The sequence below is a fragment of the Pezoporus flaviventris genome, unplaced genomic scaffold (genome assembly GCF_033815535.1).
Source record: "Pezoporus flaviventris isolate CSIRO_AGI_PZ_B2104156 unplaced genomic scaffold, CSIRO_AGI_Pfla_v1 ptg000037l, whole genome shotgun sequence".
Taxonomy (NCBI): Eukaryota; Metazoa; Chordata; class Aves; order Psittaciformes; family Psittacidae; genus Pezoporus; species Pezoporus flaviventris.
In genome coordinates, this window is record NW_026892585.1 from 621,603 (window position 1) to 644,602 (window position 23,000).

At 44.4% G+C, this 23,000-nt stretch overlaps 1 protein-coding gene across 1 annotated transcript in view; it reads left to right on the plus strand.

Moving 5' to 3' along the window:
- The window catches only part of TRANK1 (tetratricopeptide repeat and ankyrin repeat containing 1), a 40,368-nt gene extending 23,813 nt beyond the window's left edge, over positions 1-16,555 (plus strand). Inside the window, exons 14-24 of the mRNA XM_061464321.1 lie at positions 596-795; positions 1,247-1,384; positions 2,632-2,772; positions 3,454-3,610; positions 4,609-4,697; positions 6,186-6,289; positions 7,699-7,831; positions 8,673-8,818; positions 10,754-13,824; positions 15,298-15,399; positions 15,666-16,555. Of these exons, the coding sequence (XP_061320305.1) occupies positions 596-795; positions 1,247-1,384; positions 2,632-2,772; positions 3,454-3,610; positions 4,609-4,697; positions 6,186-6,289; positions 7,699-7,831; positions 8,673-8,818; positions 10,754-13,824; positions 15,298-15,399; positions 15,666-15,778 (4,394 nt within the window). The 3' untranslated portion in view covers positions 15,779-16,555. The remainder of the gene's footprint in view (positions 1-595; positions 796-1,246; positions 1,385-2,631; positions 2,773-3,453; positions 3,611-4,608; positions 4,698-6,185; positions 6,290-7,698; positions 7,832-8,672; positions 8,819-10,753; positions 13,825-15,297; positions 15,400-15,665) is intronic.
- The last annotated feature ends 6,445 nt before the right edge of the window (positions 16,556-23,000 follow it).

Consider the following 23,000-nt stretch of genomic DNA (forward strand, 5'->3'; position numbering starts at 1 on the left):
GAGCAGAGGGGCAGGATCACCTCCTTCGACCTGCTGGTCACGCTCCTTTTGATGCAGCCCAGGACACAGTTGGTTTCTGGGCTGTGAGCGCACACTGAAGCCGGCTCATGTTCATTTTCTCATTGACCAGCACCCCCAAGTCCTTCTCCTTGGGCTGCTCTGAATCTCTTCTCTGCCCAACCTGTAGCTGTGCCTGGGTTTGTTCCCACCCAGGTGTAGGACCTTGCACTTGGCATGGTTAAACTTCATGAGGTTGGCATCAGCCCACCTCACAAGCGTGTCGAGGTCCCTCTGGATGGCATTCCTTCCCTCCTGCATATCAACCAAACCACACAGCTCGGTGTCATCAGCAAACTTGCTGATGTATTTATGATCTGAGTCTTTGCTCTTCAGGTCACTAATGATTGAGGGTTTCTACTGGCCAATTCCAACCATCTTCAGGCAGCCTGTTTTGTTAAAGAGATCAGCTTTGTCACATGCAAATTCTGACAAGATGTGTCTTGTTTCCAGGCTTCTAACAAAGTCTTTTAAAAGTGTGTTTGTGAGAGAGTATGCGACAGACTGAGGTTTAAAACCTGTGTTCTGCTCATGGCAGGTATTCTCCGTTTAGCATCTGGAGTGGTGGATTTGCTGCAGCATTATTTCCCGGAGTCTTTTGATCGGCTTCCTAAGGACTGCGGTCTCTTCGATGGACCAAAGCCTACGGTGTTGGAGTCCTGCAGCGTCAGTGACCTGGCAATTCTGCTGAGGGGCAACAAAAGGAAAACACAGCCCATTGAATTTGGAGCACATCAGGTTTGCTTTCCTTAGGTATACGGGTTTTTGCAGATTCTCCCAGCTCTGATGCCGGGTTATCATTTATGGACTGCCGCAGTTTGAGCCCTTTTATCTCACTGATAAATTATGCTTTTTGAACTTAGAAACCTTTATTGTGTTGGTTTCTGTTTCTTCTTAATATGTCTGGCTTCTGTTATGTTTTTTGCATCAGGGGTTGCCTGTCCTGTTCCTTTCTAATTCCACATTTTCTTACACCAGATCTACAACTGCCTGCACATACCATGCATCTGTCAGTCTTCTAGTGGCAGCTTTGTGAGCTTGTGCTTGAATGTCTGTGTTAAATGTTGCCTGGCTTTGAGAAGGCTCTTGCATTGTCATGGCATGTCTGTGTGCTTTCTCTATGCAGCTGCTACCTATTTTATGTTTCCTTACTAATATGTTCTTTTTTTGTTACTGTATTTTATGGCAGGTGGTTTTAGTGGCAAATGAGACTGCAAAGGAGAAGATACCTGAGGAGCTTAGTTTAGCACTTGTGCTGACAGTTTATGAAGCAAAGGGCTTGGAATTTGATGACGTTCTTCTTTACAACTTTTTCACCGATTCAGAGGTATTTAATTCTTACCCATTTCCTGCATTTTTAGTTAACTCTTCATTTTGCACATGGTCCAATTGGCTTTCCAGCCGGGGAAGGACTCCCTCTCACCTCTGAAGATGGGTGGTTTCACCGCAGCAGAAAATGGGCTTAGGAATTGAGACCATTTTCCCTTGGTGCTGCATTTTCCTTCAGATTGACTGTTGGAATTCAAGGGCGAGCTCTGGGGTTAGCACAGCACAGCAGTGCGTGCATACACACGCTTCTGCTGCATATCAAGAGTGCTCTGCTAGCTGACAGCATGCCCCTTCAGGCTGCTCCCTGTTCAGGTCAGAGGAGGTGGTGAAGGGACACTCTATCACCCGCTCATACTCTTTATCTTATACTGGAGTTCTGGGTCCCCCAGAAGCACCTGAGATCCCCCGCTTTGCATCACCACAGAACTGAAAAACAACTATGTGTAGAATCAAATAGTGTGTGTATGTGTTTGAGGGTGGCAGGAAGAGGGATGCTTTGTAGCCATCCACGGCTTAGCTCCGGAAAACTCAGTCTGGTTTAGCTCAGGAGTTGTCCAGAAACTTAGGAATGTTTCACAGTCTGTAGTGGAGACCATTGCCCATAGAATGGCCTCGGATAAGTAATACGTAGCTTGAAGCCACCTCAAGCCAGTTGCACTCTTCCACATCAGTATGGTTTGCTGCTCAGTCTTTACCCACTCTTGGGCTGAGCCATGTGTTCACTTTCCCCCAGGTTGGTCTGGGTGGCTCAGGGTGCCATTACTCTCTTCTAGCTATTTGGAGGAAAGTTGTTTGTTGGGCTTGATAACAGCCTGGTGCAGACATGTACCTCAAGAGAAGGTTAACCTCCAACCCTGTTTGCATTGGGATGAAGTTCTGCTTTCTTGGAATATTGAATGTTCTTTACATTCTTCCCAGAGATAACTTTTCCCCCCACTCATCTCCTCTGAGCCTTCTTCAGCTGTGGGGGTGAATTTGTCAATCACATCCCAGAATCCCAGACTGGGTTGGGTTGAAGGGACCTTAAAGCTCATCAAGTTCCAACCCCTGCCACGGGCAGGGACCCCTTCCACTAGAGCAGCTTGCTCCAAGCCCCTGTGTCCAATCTGGCCTTGAACACTGCCAGGGATGGGGCAGCCACAGCTTCTCTGGGCACCTTGTGCCAGTGCCTCACCCTTATCCTTTGCATTTGTGGGGAGTAGTGATTGCTGCATACAAGTAAACTTCATTCTCTTGACATTTTAGGCTAGCAAAGAATGGAAGATAATTTCTTCTTATACTCCTGGTTTGGATGTGCAAGTAGGAAACAAATTGCTCATCGAAATGCCTTTAGAGGATGCTGCTGGTGCGCAGAAAAGAACTCCTTTTAATGTAGAAATGTACAAGGTGAGTTTTTTTTGTGACACTGGGATTAAGAAAGATAAACTCAGTTTTTAAATCTTAGAAGTAGGGAAATTTCTTCAAGAAATCCTTTCGGCCTGTATTTCCATGTGTTACTGAGCTTGCTTTTTTTGGTAGTTGTTCACATTTGTATAATCCCTCTTGATTGTAAAAGACGAAGTGTTTTGTAAATGCAGTTTGATATGAGAAGGAAGACTATGGGTAAGAGACTTTCAGGTGTCTTTACGGAGCAGCTGCGGTTAAAGCAAATAACAGATCATCTTGCTGATGTTGTTGGTTTAGTCTGGTTTCAGATCAGCGTCACTGCCTTAAAATGAAGGAAACTTCTTAGAGTTTAATGAGTCAGATATTTTTTACCATGCAGTGTTGAGAATGATTAATTGTGTGTGCAGGTGTTTAGGAGGAGAATGGACTGTCACACCTACAGCTGCCTCAGTTGCAGTAGCTGTACTTTCATGCAAATTATCTGGACAATTGCTTATGTAATTGAAAAAAATGCATATTTAATATTGAGAGTTCCTTGAAGATACTTTCTTCTTGGTTATTTATTATATATATGCACAGTTTTCTTATAACTGCAAAGTACATTTCTTTGTAGGGGTTTAGCTCATCTGGCATTTAATCGATTTTATTTGGTGTGCTGCCTTTTGTTTGGTTCTGCTTCAGATGCTGAATGGAGAGCTGAAGCAGTTGTATACTGCCATTACAAGAGCTCGAGTCAATCTTTGGATCTTCGATGAAGACAGTGATAAACGGGCTCCAGCTTTTAAGTATTTCATCAAAAGAGAATTTGTTCAGGTTGTCAAAACAGATGAAAAGAAAGGTAAAGTTATCCTAAAGCTTTCTTTAAGAGGCTGTCAAACAGAACAGCCTGCTCATGCTTTCTTACTCTGAGGCTGTGTAATAAAGAAGGTTAAACTCCGTGCTCCCTCTAACAGTGCTCATTGATAACAGCCCTTGCAAATTTCCACTGATTTCTTTTGGCTCTAAAGCTCAATCGTATATGTTAATATGTAACTTCATTCATTAGTATGAGTTTTCCTGCTGTCAGAGGAGAAGAGTCAGAGTTCATTCAGGCAGATCTGACCTCGTAATTAGGTCTTTTTGAGTTCGAACCAGTCAATTTAGGTATGTGAAATATTTAATGAGTACAGATGGACTGGCAGTCAGTACTGTTTACTGCACTTAAAGATAGTATGGGATACAAAGATAATTGCTTAAGCTTACTGTACAGACCTTAAATGTTACATGCATGGAAAAGTGCCACTTACCAAGCCATTGATACCTGGTGTCAGGTAGGGGATCTCTCAGCGTCGAGGGGTAACGTTGAGAAGCACCCCTGGTCAATGGGAGATCACCTCCAGATCCACTGCTATGCAGGGAGAGCTCAACGGACCCTGATGGCTAGAGAAATGTATAGCATAAACTGGTTGATTTGTGGTCAGGTTTCTGCTGTGTTTATAGTTTCAGCCACTTGCCAGCCCAGTCTGCAGCCAGACTGTTGGCTGGTTTGGGTTTGGTGCTGTGCTGTCACCAATAACCTCACACAACAGGATTTACTTCAGTAAGGCCTGCTTGATGAGCATCTGCCTGGACCAGAGCTCAGTTAGTTCAAACGAAGGAGTGCATCCATCACACCTGTACAGGAGCAAAGGCTGTTCACGGAAAACCATCCTAGCTAAGAGAGGTTTATCAAATGAAAGCATTCGTTTGATATGGTTATCATTACTGGTGTCATGTTAATTCTTAGCTTTGGGGCATGATAGGTGGTTTCTGTGGGTTCCCCATTCTAACATAAAGTGATTACCCCTGACCTTCTAGACTTTGACGACAGCATGTTTGCCAAGACTTCAACTCCAGAAGAATGGATTGCACAAGGAGACTACTACGCTAAACATCAGTTCTGGGAGGTAGGAGCAAATGTTTATCTGAAGTAATGGTTATTGCCTATTCTGAAACCTCCTGGGCTTTTCCTTTCCATCTCTAAAATTGTCTCTAAGCCTTCGGTTGCTCGTAGCAGCCTATCTCAGTTTGTGCTTTGTAGTTGTGTAGGTGTCTACAGACTACTTGTTAACAAATGGCAAGAAGTAAGCAGGGACAGCGAGCCTGTTGTCTGTAATACTGAATTCACTCCTCCGAAATCTGCGCTTCAGTGAGGGAAAAGCGTTTTAATGTGCACAACTGAAAGATGGTTGAAAACCCCCAGTTGTTAGCAGCGACTGGAATTGACTGGAATTTGTGACTCTAAACCATGTGCAAAGTTAAGATTGGACGTTAGAAAATGGTTCTTGACTAATAGAGAGGTTGGTTGCAGGAACAGGCTCCCCAGGGAAGTGGTCACAGCACCACATCTCTCAGAGTTAAAGAGGAGTCTGGATAATGCTCTTACCCCTCCCTGTGAGGAGCAGGGAGTTGGCCTCAGTGATCCTTAGGAGTTCCTTCCAATTTGAGGTACTCCATGATCCTATGAAATCATATTCTGGACACTGCTTTTGATCCTGGCAGAAGGAAAGATTCCATTTTTGCTGATGGCAATGTGAGGGGTTTTGGGTGGAAAACAGTTATTTATAACAAGGCAAAAATCAAAACAATCAGCTGCCTCTGTACAGTCTTTATCTCCCCTTGGAAAAAAGGCAATTTCCTAAATGGACAGCAGAGTGTTTAGATAAAAACCACACAGCTGGAAAAATCTTGTCTTGTAATCTGAAATGCATTAGCTATATTATCTGCTATTTTGTTTGCTTTATAACCCTCATCTTTGCTTATCATTGCTACATTAAGAAGGAATTATCTGGTGAATCTGGCAGTTCTAAGAGTGGTTTGCAGTGTGCAGTTTCCGAACAGAAGCAAATACTAAATCAGTGGATAGATTAGAGAAATAATGGTGTTGCAGAATGAGTGAGGTGATAAGGAAACAAACCTTGCTAGGAGCATGACAGCTTCTGCTGTTTCTCTTTAGCTTATCACAGAAAGGGCCTGGTGTGGTAAAAGCATGAATAAAGGATCCATGCTTTTTGGTTGACCTTTGAATTGGTTCTCCTATCAGTAATACAATTTATGTGGTAGATGCCTGGTGACTTCCCAGTTAATGGTTGAAGACATCATTCAGATTGCATGTGCTGTTGCTTCTATCAGCCTTCCAGGAGGGTTGCTTTCACTACCTCCATGTAAAGCCTTTTAATTAAAGCTCTAATTGTGATGGTCCCATGTGGACTGACTTCAAAGCTTTTCTTTTTGTCCTACAAATAAGCTGCAGTGTTTCACCTTTTTCTTCCTCCAGGCACCCTGCTAGTCTTTCTGTTTTCCATCACAGTGACTGTAAAATAAAGGCTTCCTTTTATGTGCTAAGCCATGGGCTGGATGCTGGGGTGTGAACGCTGTGTATGCTTTCACCCCAGGTGGCAGCCAAATGTTACCAAAAGGGAGGAGCAGCCGAGAAGTCAAAACTGGCCCTGGCACACGATGCTGTTCTCAAAGTGCGCTCCAAGAAAAGCAGCCCCAGGTAAGTGTCACTGCAGAGGGGTGCCAGTCGCTCTGCAGTGCCAGACCTCATGGGGAGACTCCCACCATGGTTGTGGGACCACACTGGGGACCCACGCAGGTGAGGTGTCTCCACATCTGTGTCTGTGGGTTGCAAAAGAGGTGAAAGGAATTGGGAAGTCTAGCATAGCTCCAACAGGATCTAGGGCACTGCTCCCTTTGGGGAGTACTGAAAGCAGTTGTACTCCATAGGCTGTCCAAAGAAAAAGTGGCCTTTGAAAGTGCTTATTGGTTATGTGAGAGAAAAGCAACAGGTTTTGCATTGCCTCAAGAGGCTTTATATTCTTAGACCTAGGTAGAGGAGCGTATGTCATCAGCAGTGCTCAACTCCAGTTACTCCCACTCCATATTCACTTAACAAAGAAGAAGGAGTGGTGTAGTACATTGCTTCCGCTAACAAAAAGTGGGCTTTGAGGTAAAATTCATGTTAGCCAGGGGAGAAAGTTTGCAGTTTCCTGAAGAGGCTGAAAAACTGCCTGGGACTTGTCTCAGATAAGACAGGAAAACACTTCATGGGGAGGACTGTAAGTGAAGTACTTCCTTTTCATGCTGGGGAGGTTGAAAACTGGCAGTGACAGCAGGAATAACTAGAGCAGAGCAAGGTAGCACTGAAGGGGGAAGGTCTGGAGAAGTGTTATTACTGGATAAAATGAAAGGTTTATCATTTTAATTGCCTGTTCTATATTAGTGGTCCTAACTACAAGTAGGATATCCATAGCATTTCGTGATCATAGAGAATTTGTTGATGGGATTGAAAAAAACCTTCAGTTGGCTGTAAACTGGGGTGCTTGTCAATTAGATACGATCTGAGGAGAAGAAATGGGTTATCTTAAGTTGACAGAACATATGTCATGATGAAGCTGTGAAAGTGGCAGCTTTCTTTAGCAGAGGTATTAATGCCAGTGTACGAAGCATAGGTAAGATTCCTGTGAGCTCTATAATACTAACTGCTCTGTACAGTTCTGATACTCCGGTCTGAAGGATGATGAATTCAGACTTGGTCTGGCAATGATACCAGAAAGGATGGGCTTAGGAACAAATTTGATTGCTGTCTTTAATGGCATTGAGGCTAAACAGCAGGTAGGAAGAAGGAACAAGTTCAGCTAGAAAAGAGAAGCAGCGTAGAACCACACTAAGTGTACCTAAGTTTGAGAACTTAAAGCTTTTTACTGTCAGAGCAGTGAGATTCTGGAACAGGCTTCTGGACAGAACAGTGATAGCCCAAAATGCAAGTACTTGCAAGGTCGTACCTCATCACTGTATGTATGAAAAAGAACGCATGATGTCAGTGTTGATTGGATTCAGTGACAGATCATGTGTTCCTAAATGTAATTTGGATGTAGTTAGTGATTTTCTCTTTATTTTCCACAGGGAAAAGCAGATGGAATATATGACATTGGCTAAAACTTACTTGGAATGTGGAGAACCAAAATTATCACTCAAATGTCTGTTTCAATCAAAGGAGTTCCGGCTTTGTGCAGAACTGTGTAAGAAGTTAGGAAAGGTATGAAGTCCTCTAAACTATCCTCTCCTTATCCCTTTCCTTTTCCTACAGTTTTTTTTGGTGACATGGTAGTAGCTGGATTAAACCAGGTCTTTAAGCTGGACTGCTCAAGGGAAAGCACTTGTCACAGGATAGCCAGAAGAGGAATGAAGAGGACAAGGATGCACTTACGCAGTCGAGGTCCATTTCTTCGCCTTTCCTCGAATGTCACCACCAGTCACTTCTGCTTTGCAGTCGAAAGTTAATAGTGACTGATTTCCTGAAACTGTGAAGAGCTGACCTGTTACTTCATCCAGGACTGTGACCGTAGTGAAACTTCACTGGTGACAGCCATCTCCATGGAATCATGAAACTTGTGAGGGCTGACAGTGATTTTCCAAGTGCGGGAGCTATTCAGCGTTTTTATTTGCAGTGCATTCCTGCTAAAAGGAAGTGAAGTGATTGCTCCCAAATATGTAAAGTTCCAGAAACAAAGTTAGTTCTGCATCCGTAACTGTTTCAACTTAATCCTGATGATTCTGAGTTAATTTGCAAGTGAACAGAAGCATCTGTGGTGGTTGTTAACAACAGGCAGAGCTGGGTGAATGAAAAGTACTTTGGAAATCCTGTATAATACCTTTAATTTTACATTCTGGGTTTTTTTCAGACGCAGGTATTTTGAAGGCTTCAGTTCAGTTTTAGTGGTGGTTATTTAATGTGTATTTAGTTACATTCAGATACTTTAATTGCATTTTATTAAAGTGTGTTTCTCCATGAGACACCTACATGATGGAATTAGTAAATTCATTCTATTTGTGTAGTTTTGACTCCTTCCGTTTCATTATTGACTTCTGCGTTGCAGATGAAAGATGCTGCACTTTACTATCAGAAATGCCAGTGCTACAAAGAGGCATCCGAATGTTATGAACAAATTGAGGAGTTTGATCTGGCAATTAAAATGTATTGTCGGGAAGAGCTCTATGAAGAAGCAGCAAAGGCAGTTGAGAGGTATGCCTTCCAAGCTGGTTTTGGAATACAGTTCTTTTTTCCATTTCCAGATTCCAGATGACACAGTTGGCTCACCTCAGATTGTCACAAGAGTTCTGGCTGGTGACTTTGTTGTGTAGGAAGTTAAATTAACTTGGTCAGAATTCTCTCTTGGGTAATGATAACCCAGTGGGAGCATCCACTGTATTCTACTGCAGCATTCTACTGCATCCACAGATGGAGCGGTGACTAGCTTCGTTTTCCTGGGATTTTTTTCCAGTCTCTATTTACTAGTTGTGCAAGTTCTCCTGCAGCCAATCCTCTGAACTAGGTTCTTACGTTAAATGCAACAAACACATTGATTTGAAGTATTAAACACTTCCCTTTTAAGACTGAAATAGTAACAGATTTAGCTTAGTGCCACCTACTGCCACTTAGGCAGTATATACCATTAGATGTATGGTATATAATGCAGCGGTTGTTGTGGCAAATGAACTATTTGTCTATCAAAATCCATGTAGGGAGCAAAGAACAGTAATTTAAATGAGCAGCTTGGGCTGCCTGTCCGACACATTCTTGGTCCCAGTCTCTAAGGTGAACTTTTCCATACCATCTCCCCTGTGCTGGCCAAGGGCAGTTAAGAACTGCCTCTCGCTGTGCTTGATAAACTGATTTTATGAGTATCCCTGTGACAGAACTTTGCATCTGGCACTGTCCCTGTGACCTCCTTAGCACATTCTTGCAGAAAGAGTACATTTATTGGCTGCACCTCTCATTAATTCCACCTAAATTGCACTTTTAAAGCATATATACACCAATTAGAATTCTAGCAAGGCCTGTAGTTATGCACCTTAACTGAGAGCCTTTGTGATGTCCTTTTAATAATGACAGCTGGTTTTTGAAGGATTAAAGCTTGTTTCATATGTAAAGATAGTTTGATCCAAGAATTCAAGCATTAGAGGCACCAAATAACCATGTTTTAAATCAGCCTCCCCAAATCATTCCTGCGAATTCATCAGCAAAGGTACCAAAATTTGCACTCCCACATTCGTCATGAAAATATGATAATGAAAGGCTAATGATAATTTACTCACCCATCAGGAGAAAAATTACTCATTCTCAGCATGCAGGAGAAAATAGTCTTGCAAGAATGGCTTAGGGGATATCTTAATAATTTCACAGCAGCCAGTGATAAGAACTGAGTGGTTTAAAGTGCTTGTTTTGAGAGATGCAACCAGGTACTTTGCTCAGGCACTCGATAAGCAGCGCAGTATATATAGGTGCGTGTGACAGAATTGAAAGAGTCCTCTAAACTGAGTGGTTTATGTAAATTTTACAGGCTGTTACCTATATTAGCCTTGAGGAATTCATGGAAATTTGCATTTATTCCATTCTGGCTTTTGTTCCTGTAAACAACCATTCTAGCTTGAGGTTTACTTTAATAAAGAGAAGGTTACCACTGGCAAAATGTGGTTAAAATAATTTGTACAGTGATTTGACAGCGTGGAGAAAGATCCCCTAATGCTGTAAAACACCTCGTGGTCCCCTTTGTACCAGAAGTTGTCATGATCTTGGTTCAGACAGCCTTGCGTTGTAACTCGGTTTCTTCAGTAGATCTTTTAAGATGATGTGATTGTTTTTCTTGCATGACAGACATCACTTAAATTACTTGGCCTTTTGGAAGAAAGAGCTTCTGGGGACAGCTATTTCCTAGCATCATAGAATGGTTGAGGTTGGAAAAGACCTTTAAGATCTTTGGGTCCAACTGTTAACTCAGCACTGCCAAGGCCACCACTAAACCCTGTCCCTAAGTGCCCCATCGACAGGTCTTTTAAATACCTCCAGGGATGGTGGCTGTTTAATGCTTCAGGGGCTTTTTAAAACTGAAACGGGATGGTTTTTTTTTTGCCTAGGTTAGTCACGTATGGTATTAAATTGATGCATCTGTTATTTCAGATATGAAGAGATGTTGAACACAAAAGGACAGATGGTTTCCAAACTCTCCTGTACGGCAAATCAGTTGTATTTGGAAGCAGCTGCGAAGTACCTGAGTATGAACAGAACGGAGGAGATGATGCGAGTCCTCTCAAAACTTGACGTAGAGGATCAGCTCGAGTTCCTGAAGTCTCGTGGCTGCCTGCGCCAAACAGCAGACTTACTCAAAAGGGAAGGTCGTGAGGAGGAAGCTGCCAAGCTGATGAAGCAGCATGGCTTTGCTCTGGAAGCAGCTAACCTCACGGCTGTAAAAGAGTTCCGTGCATCGTGTTTGCTTGCTGCAGCTCGCGCCGGTATCGCTCGCTGTTCGGAATCGGACCCGGTGGGAATGGAGCTCATCCTTAAAGAAGCCCTCGAGCTGTATGAACAAACGAAGCAGACGTCAGGCATTGCTGAGGCTGTGTTCTTGCAGGGGGTTCTGAAGGGAGACTTCACGAAGCTGAGCAGCGCCTACTGTCAGTTCCTGTCTCTGAATCACGCCGCTGGTGCCGTGGAGGCTCTCTTTGCGTTGTCTCGCTGCAGCGCTCCTTGCCAGAACGTCCTCTTTATGGCAATACGTGGCTTGATGGCTCTGCTGAGTCTGGTTAGGAGTTTGAAGAAAGCAGCCACCAATGCAGAGAAAGATATGGTGAAGTTATGCTTTGCTTACTTTGGGATTGTCCCAACAGGTGACAGTTGCCTGGTGTCCCAAAATGAAGGTGAACCCATTCTCAGGTTTTTGTTAGGCAAACCATGTCTAAAAGAGACAAAGACAAAAGGTGGCTTCTCAGTAAGCACAGAGGAGGTAAAATCAGCTTTGAAGTGGCACTTGTTAAGCAGATTGTGCTCAATCACCCATGAGTTACTGAACAAGCATTACCCTGATATTTGTCTGAAGTTCATTGTTGGCCTGAACTGTGAAGATAAAGCCTGTAAGGATTACCATAAGCCCTTGTTGCGCCATGAAGCAAAGACAATAATTCAGTGTAAAATGCACCTGGTGGCAATAAATGGCCTGCTATTGGAAGCCGCCTGTGTTTTCCCTAAAGAGCTACTTAACCAGTACAAAGGCTTTGCAGACGTTTTGACTGCTGACAAACATGCATCGTGTAAAGCCCTCCTGGATATGTTTTTTCCTAGCCATTTCCATTTGAGAATACTGTCTGAGAACCCAAAGGCATGCAAAGAAATCCTGGAGGTCAGTAACGTTATTTCCAAACCCTGCAGAGCAATGTTGAAGGCGTACCTCACGTTTAAGTTTAAAAATGAAGAGACTGCAGCCAGAAGAGAATCGACTGACTTGTGGCTACACATCATGCAAGTCCTCATCTTATCCTCGGGGTATCCCGAGGAGTTTGAGAAACTGCTTTTTAAGGAAGAGGACGATTATAACAAAGAGCTCAACCTTGCTTTGGCAAAGGCAAAAAACTCCCCAAAGGGGAAAGGCCAAGGAGGAAAGACCAAAGGAATAGAGGGCAGATACGGTATGTTGCTGCCTGACAAAAATGCTGAGCACGGAGGGAGAACACACTTGTGCTTCATTCGCCTCCTTGAAAACTCACTGGAGCAATTCTACGTTCACAAGAACCCGGAAAACTGTAAAAGGTTTTTTTTCCGGTTTATGAATGTCCTGGTCAAGAAGTGCACGAGATACCTGATTCCAAGCATAGGAAACACGGTGATGTTGTTGGAATTCCAGTATATTCTCTGTTGCGCTGTCCTGATGCGTCTCTCCAAGAACATTACTCTCTGCTTTCCAAAGAGCTACATTGCTCTCATCCATTACTGGGAGTTCTTGTTCAAAAGCAAGGACCGTAACAAAGAACCTAGAGACACATTTTCTATTATACAGGAGTACAGGCCGAAGGACACCTATGTGGCTGTACAGAAGTTCATGTTTCACCTCTATTATCTGGCAGAGGTTTTGTGTGGAGTTCATGGAAGGTTCAATGTCCTTCTGGATGCTTTTGAGGACCCTGACTGTATAACTTCAGGGGAGGCTGAGCGGACTGTCGTGCTGTGCTTAGTGATGCTACTGAATGCTGACCAGGTGCAGAGCTTGAAATACAAATCCCTTTTACACCACCACTTCCCTGAAATCAAGGCGATGCTGAAATCTCAGCACTCGCCCTCTAAAGTGCCTAGAAGGTTGCTGAGGGTTGTGGAACAAGTGAGTGATGCTACACACGTCAGAGAAATCGCTGTGGGCCTGCAAGAGCTGCTGACAGAGCGAGATGAAGAGTACTTGGTGGACTGCCGATGGAGGTGGGACTCTGCGTACACTCAGGGGCATCCACCCATACGGGGCATCCTGTACGAAAACATAAACCTCGACAGGTTTGTGACCTCTTTGGATAAGACGGAGTATGCTGATGAGCTAGAAAAGGAGCTTGAAAGGGTTCATTGCCTAGAGGACCAGAAGGATCCCCTGGAAGTCATTGCACTCAGCAAGCAGCAGAAGCAGGAGCAGAAAGCATCTGCGCAGCGCCATCTGCGTCGTGTGTTCCACGTCGTTTACCTGTGTGTGAAGTGGAAGAGGAGGGCCTGCTCCAAAGCTGAGCCTGTTGCGATGGAAGGGGAGGAGTTTTTATCAGAGATCTTCAAAAGAGCAGATATCGACCAAACCCAGTGTGACCTCTGCGGGGTCAGGTTTATCCAGAGCAGCGAGAGCTATTTCAGCCGGTCAGAAAGCATGGAGGCAGACACTGCTGAACCTGTGACACCAGCAGACATCAGCGGAGAAGAAAAGCTGCATGCAGAAGGAGATGCGAGTTCTGTGGCCAGTGAGGCTTACATAGAGCACAGGAACACAGAGGAACACAGGAGTAACAGCGCTGCCTACAAATACTACGCCGACTTTTTCAGGAGGAAGATAGATCCGATGATACGTGATGGACTGGAAGTAGTGGAGGCCATTATGGAAAAGAGTTACACCCAAGGCCATTTGGCGTATAAAGAAGGTTCCAACTTACGCCAGAGAAAAATCAAAGAGAATATTAAGAAGATTTCAGATGCAGTAGAGGAAATCTATGAGAGAAAAGCCTGGGCTAAAGGTAGGAACTTTGATGAGACATTTGTGGCCAAACTGAGGATCTTAATGGGGTCAAGAGAAAGGTATTTCAGGTAGCTGAGGAAAAAAGAACTGAGACAGCTGAGTGTATCAAATGCATTCTGACCTCTTCCAAAGACAAAGTAATCCATCCGATAGTACAAGTCAAGTGAATAGTGATGAATTTTAGTAAAGTGAGTTTTACCACATGAGCAGATGTGCTGTGTGCTCTGACTTTATCCAGCCTTACAGCAGTGTGTTACGTTAGCCCAGGTAGTCTTTGCTTCTTTTTCTACTGTTCTCTGCTCATTTTGTTCTGCCAGCCGTAATAATTGGGATATGCAGGGGCAGAGCATTGGAGTCTTTGGTGAAGGATACCTCTGAGTAGTCTGCCCTTGGACTTGTAATTTTGCTAGGGCTGAACAGAAGTGGATACTTGACTACAGATCTGTGGGCTGTCAGACACTCAAAGGCAACCCTGGTGCTCAGTCCACATGGCACTCAGGAGACACACATTTTGAGTATCCTTTTTTTCACCCATATACTTGAGCATTCATCTAAGCTGATTTTTGCAAGCAGATTTGAATGAGCAGCCTAGGAGCACAATTGTTTGGAGTATTTGCTGTGGGAAAGTGACATCTTAAATCAAAACATTGTTACTGGCTTTAGTTGTGGAAATCTACCAACCCCATCACGTTATCACTTTGCCTGTGATGTCTGACAGGAGTAAAAAGCTGTAATCCTTGATACGTTCATCAGCTCTGATCAGTGAGCCATGGTAAATTTGTACCTAAGCGTTCGGTTGCGATCTTCCTGTGTAAGCTTTACCTTTACTCCTAGTGGAAAGCTTTACCACAGGGATGAATTCCATGAAGTTTTGCTTATTATTTAGTTGGCTTTCTTCTCAGTGAACCACGCTAGCGAGGAATGTGATGGATGCAGTAAGCTTAATTAAGTAATAGTTGATTTTGTTATGACAATTGCTTGATGAATGTTACCTTGCTCTTCCACTTGGTGAAAATATATTTACAGCAATTATTTGCCTTTGAGGTTACTTTTTCCTCACTTTATAACAAGCGTTTTACAAGTCCCTGATGGTGCAGTTAATGAAAGGCTGCAGCATCTTGGGGCGATGTTTGACTTGTGTAATGGAAATCAGGAACTTTCATACCCCCAAAACAGATAAGCCAGGATATTTTCAGGAGTTTCTGGTGTACCTTAAAAGGGACAACACAAGGATGCAGAGCTTCTCTTCTGCTAGTGCTAGTGAGGTTAATTGGAATGGGGAGGAATGCATCCAGCACCTTCATCCCCGCTAGTGAATTTCCCTGCATGTGAGATCAGTGGTGACTGAGACTTCTTCCTTTGCAGCAGCATCACAAAGGCATCTCTGAGTAACTCTGCTTTGTGCTTGGCTTTGAGCTGCTGTCCATCTCTCGGCTAGTTCTTACACAGTGTTAATTGTGCTCCATTTCAGCTGAAGAGGCAATAACCAAACACACCAGCAAATTGGTTGCCACCATTGATGAGGCTCATAAGTGGCTGAAGAAAATGGACTCTCATCAGATAAAAGAAGAAGGTATGTGTTCGAATTGCACAGGTTTCCAACAGGTTTTCTATGTAAAAATTAATTATTAGTGCAGCGAGTGGCTTGGCAGTCCCTGCTTCCTCGCAGAGCTCTTAAATACTTGTCATATTAAGCCCAATACTTCTTAAACATGATTATATATTATATATGAAGCTATATTGCCGACATAAAAGAGCAATGACATAACTTGGCATGCTATCAAGAGGAAAAGGTGTTGGGGTTTTCCATACTTCATTCCTTTCTTGTTCTTAATACAGGCTTTGTGCATGATAGAGACTTGGAAAATGAAGTGGAAGATGAAAGCATGGCTTTTGAAGAGCTCGTCTATAAAAAACCCTCCAGAAAAAAAGGAAGATGTGGGAAATGGTGATGAGAAGCAGCATGCAGGTGGCTGTTCTCTCCTCCTAACAGTCTAGTGTTAGAATTAAGAAGCAAAATAGAGGGATGGAGCCAGAAATGGGAAGAGTCTGAAAAAAAAAGAGCAATTTACGCTATTGTGTTTATGTCACTTGTATTCTGTCAGAATAATTACCTATGTGCTGATGATGTAGTTGTTGAGACAAATTTCCTTTCAAACCTCTATGGTAGCTTGAAAGTAGTGAAAAGCCAAAGAAGCAGCAAGTAGGAAGAAATAAGAACGTTTCTGCCTTACCTCAGGGTATTTTCCCACTCTCTCTTCTTTTCCTTCTTCCCTCTTACCTTACATCATCATTCTTCTGAGTTGGAACACTCAGAACAATAGGGTAGTTTCTCTGATTTTAAGAGGTTTTAATCAGTGTTCTTAGGTTACCATTGTAAACCAGGTGTGTTCTGAGTCTTTCTATGTCTGGAAACTCTTGAGTCTTCAGGTGAGATGCTTGCAGTATCTCTCTTCTATTTTTATAGGCAAAACCAGTGATTTCTTAACACATTCCTATTTTTGTCAGTGTACATACTTCTAACTGGCTTAGTATGACCATTACGGATTGTCTTTCATTTCATCAAGTTTTGATATAAACTGTTCCCTGTACATATTGAAATACAGATAATCTGCCTTTAAAAGAATATTGGCATTTTAAGTGTTTTGTAAGGTTTAATTGATAAAAGGCTTTTTGTAATGTATAATAATGTTTTTATAAAACCTGTAAGATTTTTGGAATCACTTGAATCTTGTCTTCTGTTTTCAATGCTTCCTGAAAGCTGTATGTGACTGCCTGCATCAGTGAGCGCACAGGCTGGGTCCAGAGTATCACGTCGTACTGATGCTGGTTTACTTCTGGGATTTTGGTGGCTCCAGCATAATGGTTTGGGCTGGGATAGACTTAATTTTCTTCCTAGTAGCTGGTACAGTGCTGTGTTTGGGATTTAATAAGAGAGTGATGCTGATAACACCCTGATGTTTCAGTTGTTGCTGAGTGGTGTTTATCCTCATGAAGGACTTTTCAGTCTCTCATGCTCTTCCTAAGAAGCCAAGAGGGAGCACAGCTGACCCCAGCTACCCAAAGGGATATTCCATATCATAGAACATCATCTTGGTAGCGGGGGGGTGACTGGAAGGCACTGAGAGCCCCGGGAAGTGGTGAATGCCCCATCCCTGGCAGTGTTCAAGGCCAGGTTGGACACAGGGGCTTGGAGCAAGCTGCTCTAGTGGAAGGGGTCCCTGCCCGTGGCAGGGGTTGGAGCTGGGTGAGCTTTGAGGTCCCGTCCAGCACAAACCAGTCTGGGATTCTATGAAATGGGAACTCTAGTTGGATCTCCAGGCCAATATGAGTACTTAAAGGTTTTTTTCCCCTATCATGATATCCATAAACAAACATAAACCTTTCTTTTCCGTGGCAGTCTCTTCAGATCCTGACCCTCTGTGTGCATTAATCCTATTGGAATATTTATTTAGCAAGAAGCGGTTGTCCAGATACACCCTTGGGAGTGGTTTTGTGTTTGTTTAAAAGCCTTTCTCACCCTGGTGGAAGCTCCAGTGTTTTGGCATAGGCAGAGCCTTTGACTTGGAGGGCTTAAGAGCCTTGGTACATGTGAGATGCGTATTGCACCGAGACCTTGGAACTGAGTAGTGGTGGCTGCAGGCTGTCGAGCCCATCCATCCACCTTCTGCCTGTCTAAGCCATGCTGAGTTCAAAAGAATTAAGAAGAGGCTTCAAAATCACAGGAACTGGTGACTTAAAATCTCTCTCCCTGGTGGTACAAAAGTGACCCCTAAATGAAAAAGAAGACTGAACTATTTGCTGTAGTTGGAAGATGGGGATATGCTCTAAAAGACACTTGATCCTCCTGTGAATAGGAAGGACTGTGTGGTAAGTGGTGGGGGTAAGTGATGGGTATTTTCCACCTTTTCACCCTTACTTCTCTTAACAGCATTGTTTCATAATACTGTTCACTTTGATTCCAGAGTGCTTCCCTGACAATGAGCTGTTCTAAACTGACCCAGCAAAACATTTCAACACTTGCTGGTTTTTAGGTGTTTGCTTTCATTCCTAAAGGGAAGCCTTTGATCTTGATGCTCACTGAAAACACGAGGGAAGAAATTCTCTTGTCTCAGTGTAAATAAAGCCAGCTGTCCCCATGATGTGATTTGGTGACAGCCAGTTTTGAAGCACCCTTCCCTATATGAAAGGGGACCACGGATGTTGCTGCGGAGCTTCTGCCTTTGCTGTTGGAGCCTTGAGTTTTGGTGAAAACTTTCACACCTGCACTTAGTGAGTGTCTCAGCAGGAGAGTGCACTCTGTGGGGATGCCGATCGTGTGCAGGAACCCTGGGGAGAGGTTTACTGGGCTAAGGCAGATCATCATAGAATCACAGAGGGGTTTGGGGATGGAAGGGACCTTAAAGCTCATCCAGTTCCAATCCCCTGACAGGGAAGAGCTTCTGCCTAAGAGCTCACCTCAGTCTCCCCTCTGGCAGGTTAAAGCCATTCCCCTTGGCCTGTCCCTACATCCCTTGTCCCAAGCCCCTCTCCAGGTTTCCTGCAGCCCTTTCAGGCACTGGAGCTGCTCTCAGGTCCAGGCTGCCCCAGCCCAGCTCTCCCAGCCTGGCTCCAGAGCAGAGCTGCTCCAGCCCTCGCAGCATCTCCGTGGTCTCCTCTGGCCTCACTAAGTGAAAGAGTTGCCTGTTCTCTGGATCCTGGTTGCACTCACAGGTAGGTAACACACCGAGCTGCTCAAGCGTGTCAAAATACAGCAGCTCTGGGTGGATAACAGAGGTAAGCAGATACTGGCTCAGAGCCGGGGTGGTGCAGCCGGGTATCTTGGTATTGGCCAGTTGCTACTATTCCCACCCATTTTCTTCTGAAGCCTCTTCCTTCCCCCCCCCCAGTCTGCTCAATTGCACGGTCAAGTTCAAAGTGACATGACCTTCAAGGCAAGGAGCGCTGTTTCCCAGGCTACCTCCGTGCTGGTAAGGCTGCTTCTGCTCTTGTGTCCATCAAATGCAGCTATCAGTACTGCTTAGATAACTCCATCCGTTTTTAGAGCTGGGAGATTTTAGGACAACTGGTGCTTTGTGCTCTTGTGGGGTGATTCTGCACTGTATGGTGTGTTCTTGTGTTCTGCACTGTGTGGTAATCAGTGCTGGGGTGAGTTAGCAGTGCTGTCGTATTTATTTGAACCATGATTATTGGGCACATACAAAGCATTCAAGTACTTGACCAAATCATGCAGAACCACGTTTTCCACAGCTCTTACATAAACCATGGTCAGGTTTCCTCAAAGATACACTTGGAGCACTTCACAAGGAGCTCTTGGCTGGAGACCTGCATAAGGAAGAGAGGCGTCAAGCTGAAGTGAATGAGTAAGTAACAGAAAAAGCTGTCAGCTTCCAAGCTGCTTTGCCTGTCTCTGTAAATAACATGCGTTGGGAACCTCACTTCTTCCTGACCCTGTCGCTCCCAATGCGTCTGCTCTTCAATCCGGTGCTGCTCAGACAAGATTAAACACCGCCTCACGGGAAGGAATTGCCCAATGTTGCATTCAGTTTCTCACCTCCCTTCACTTAGGCTGGAGGAGCCTGATGTTTAACAAGGGGGTAAACTCTGAGTGCCATAAGCTGTACCTGTGTCATGGGGTACTTACAGCTCCCTGCTCTGCAGCAGTCTGGGTGGAGGGGGAGAGAAAAGACTTTGATTGCTCTGTGGAATAGGTTTTGTGTTGGGAATGAAGATTAGGTTTTAATAGATTAAACTGGCTGTTTGTTACTGAACAGTGACCATGGGTGTGGAAGGGAGCTTGTTGCCTGTTTCCCCCAGGTTTTGCCTCAATGATAAATGAGGCAATATCTGCCTTTTTCATCTCATTACTCTTGTGCTTTCTCTTCGAGCAGTATCTCAAGCCCAGACCTTGAGATCTGGCCTAGAATACTGTCTGGACCCAGGTTTTTATAGTCCCTGTAGTTCCATGCGGTGGACAGCCTTGTATTCGTAAGCACGGGTTTTCCCTGCTCCTCATAGTGCTGGTTCCACAGATGTAGAAGTGTTGCACCCCGGCTTAAAACCAAAAGATTGCATTGTGTGTTTAATGATTTTTGATGCTTTCTGCCTTTATTTCCTGAGTCGTTTCGAGTGTCTTCAGCAAAACCTGATTTTCCTCCCAAGCCAGGAGTGCTTGACTTACAAAGAGACAGCAAATCTCAGGCGAGCACTTCTTTCTAGGAGCCAGGTATGAAAGGGAAATACCAATGGGTCACGAGACTTGGGATTAAACCTCAAAACTGGGGAGTATGGCTGAGTTGGACTGCTTGTGACAGGGGAAAGAGAATCAGCCTTTAGTGTCGGGTATCCCCTGTTCCATTCCATCCCCAGGAGTCGGGGTGGCGGGGATCAGCAGTGAGCATCATGTGGATTTGGGGGCAGCGCCTAATGAAGAGCGCTGGAGAAGCCTCTTCTTACCCAGGGTGCTGGTGAAGAGATGTCATAGCTCAGCATGAAGCACTTGGGCGGTGGGTGTGTGTGGAGGAGAGAGTGGGATCGCGCTGTAAAAAGTGCTCACATTTTTAGCCAGACAGCACTTGTGCAGCAAATAAAATCCCTCCCTCCGACAGATGGAGGAGAGGGGAGTGGGAGGGAGCTTTGGAAGCGCACGTTGTCATTTCTGCCTCGGCTGCAAGGGAGGGAGCACCAAATACCAGCCGACAACAGAGGGTGGATTAAAAAGTGCATCGAGGAGGGAGAGGCGACTCCCCGTGGAGCAGCTTCCATCTGGGCCTGTCAGAATGCTGTGCAAACATTAGGCAGCCAAGCTTTGCGGTCGCCCAGTGGACGTGTATTGATCATTCCTGTTTAGAGATGGGGAAATTCAGGAAGAGAGAGTGCAGGATGAAGGATATTGCTTGTAGGGCTGGAACTAATGCTGCCAGCATCTTCTGCTCCCAGTCCCTATATGTTGTTCAGGCTTGGACCAGCTCCCTGGCATTGACGTGGATAATCCCGTACATGTCTGACCCAGCCTTCCCCTGGAATACACTCTCATTTACTTTCCTTGATCAGGATTAATTTACCTGTCGCTTCCATTAGATCTGATGAAATTGAAAGCTCACCTGGAAAAATTCCCATCTGAGAATGACAGGGAAAGGATCACAAAGTGAGAGTATCTGCTTCCACCTGCAAAACCCTACTGATTACCTCAATACTTGCTTTTAAATGAGAAAAGAAGCATCTCCGATGGTTTCTTGCAATATAAATAAATGAGCTTCCCACATCTCCTCAGGAAAGGGCTGCTGGTTTAAAGCCACACTTCCATGAGGTACTTGGGTGAGGCGTTTAAACCTGAGCTCACAGAGATCTGTAAGTTCTGCTGTCCGTGCCCTGCAAGTGAGGCTGTGAGTGTATCTGCACCCAGCACAACTGCCTCAAGACACCTTTTCATCTTTACCCATGTGGGAAAGGGAAATAAATCTGGTAAAAATCAGATTCATTTCATCAGTATAAAAGGAAACCAAGCAAAACCAGAGTCAGATCCTTCAGTTCTTACTGCAGGGCAGGCAGGTCTCGGTGTACAAGCTAAGTTCAAGTGGACCTCCTGAACTCCTCTGACTTGTTCACCCAGTAGGAAATCAAAGAAAGGCTGTTCTTTGGGCAGTTCAAGTGGATGTTGGTAGCACTGACCTGCTGATGAAGGCTACAGGGCACTGAACCTCTTGCTTTCCCTCTTGGGCTCTAGACAGTGTTTCTGTGGCTGAGAGGACTGCTGGAGCCAAGGTTCTGGAATGCTGGGCTCCTTGGCTGCTCTTTGGGAGGTGTTCTGGGTGCCTGATCAGGGATCCAAGCCGTGGATTCATCTCCTGGGTTTGTGCTTTTGAACGGTGGTGTCTCAGACCAACCAGTCCTGTTTGTCCCTGCTGTGCTAAACCAGGCAGCAAAACGCATTCTGTAAGGAGCTGGTGTTCATCATTCAGCTATTTTTATAATTGCAGTTTATTTGTGCCTTCAGTGCTGACTCATAAAGCAAGGTATTGCACTGGAGCCGGGAGGGAAATGACCCTGCCTCTTCTACTGCTGCTTTGGAATCTGACTTCTTTGTCCCTCTTTGGGGATCTCTGTCCTACTTGCTGTCACACATCGGCTGATTGACAGGAAGGCATCAAGAGCCTTGGGCAAAACCAGCTTTATAAGCAAAGCTGGAGAATCCTTCTGCTCCATTTAGAAGAAAAGTCTCTTACGTAGAATGCAAGAGCATGAAGTGACCCATTTCTAGACTAACTTAGGGGTAGATGAACAAAGAAACTCACATGAAAGTCTGATGGTTTATTTTGCTGTGTGAATCCACAGAATACAACAGTGGTGGCTTCAGGACACACAACTGGGCCCACTGTCAGGGGTGTTTCCTACTAAAATGCCTTTACAGCTCCTGACCTGACCATTGCCATGAGAATGTACCCTGCAGGTCAGATTTAGGTATGAAATACTCATCAATGACCTGGGTGAAGAAAACGTATGAGCTAATTTAGTGTGAGGTGTCCCTGCCCGTGGCAGGGGGGTTGGAACTGGATGATCTTAAGGTCCTTTCCAACCCAAACCATTCTATGATTCTAATGACAAAACCTTGAAGAGGAGGAGTTCAACCTCCTCTGCTTCCAGGTGTCTTGAAAGACAGAGAGATGGCCACATAGAACTCCTGAGTCAGACAGTTTTAACTCCAAATTAAATGTTTTGTGACTACTCAGAGTGTTCCATGTAATTACGTTTAATTGATTAAAGCGCAGCGAGTGTTTGCCTTTTATATGTAATTGAAATTTCCATCCAAATTAGCTTAACTCCAATCATGACTAAAAAGGAATCCCCTTAGAAACAAGAAACATTATCTGCGTTTCTCTATTAGAATAGCCTAAAAATTCAGTAACCTCATTACCCGTTCTGCTGGTTCCCAAAGCAAAAGTACCAGATTTAGTAAGCCCACCTCACTTACTTGCAAAACAGTAAGTCTTAATAACTGCTAAAAGCGAGGCTCAATCTCCAGCAAAATAACTAAGTATAACAAATGTGAGATAAGAATAAAGCTACATTTTGAATCAGGATGTGTTCTTTGCTGAGCTAAAGCATGTTAAAATTAGCTTTTCCAGCCTTACCCATATGTTACCTTTCTCTTTGAGCTCTTGGAGGCTTTGAGTG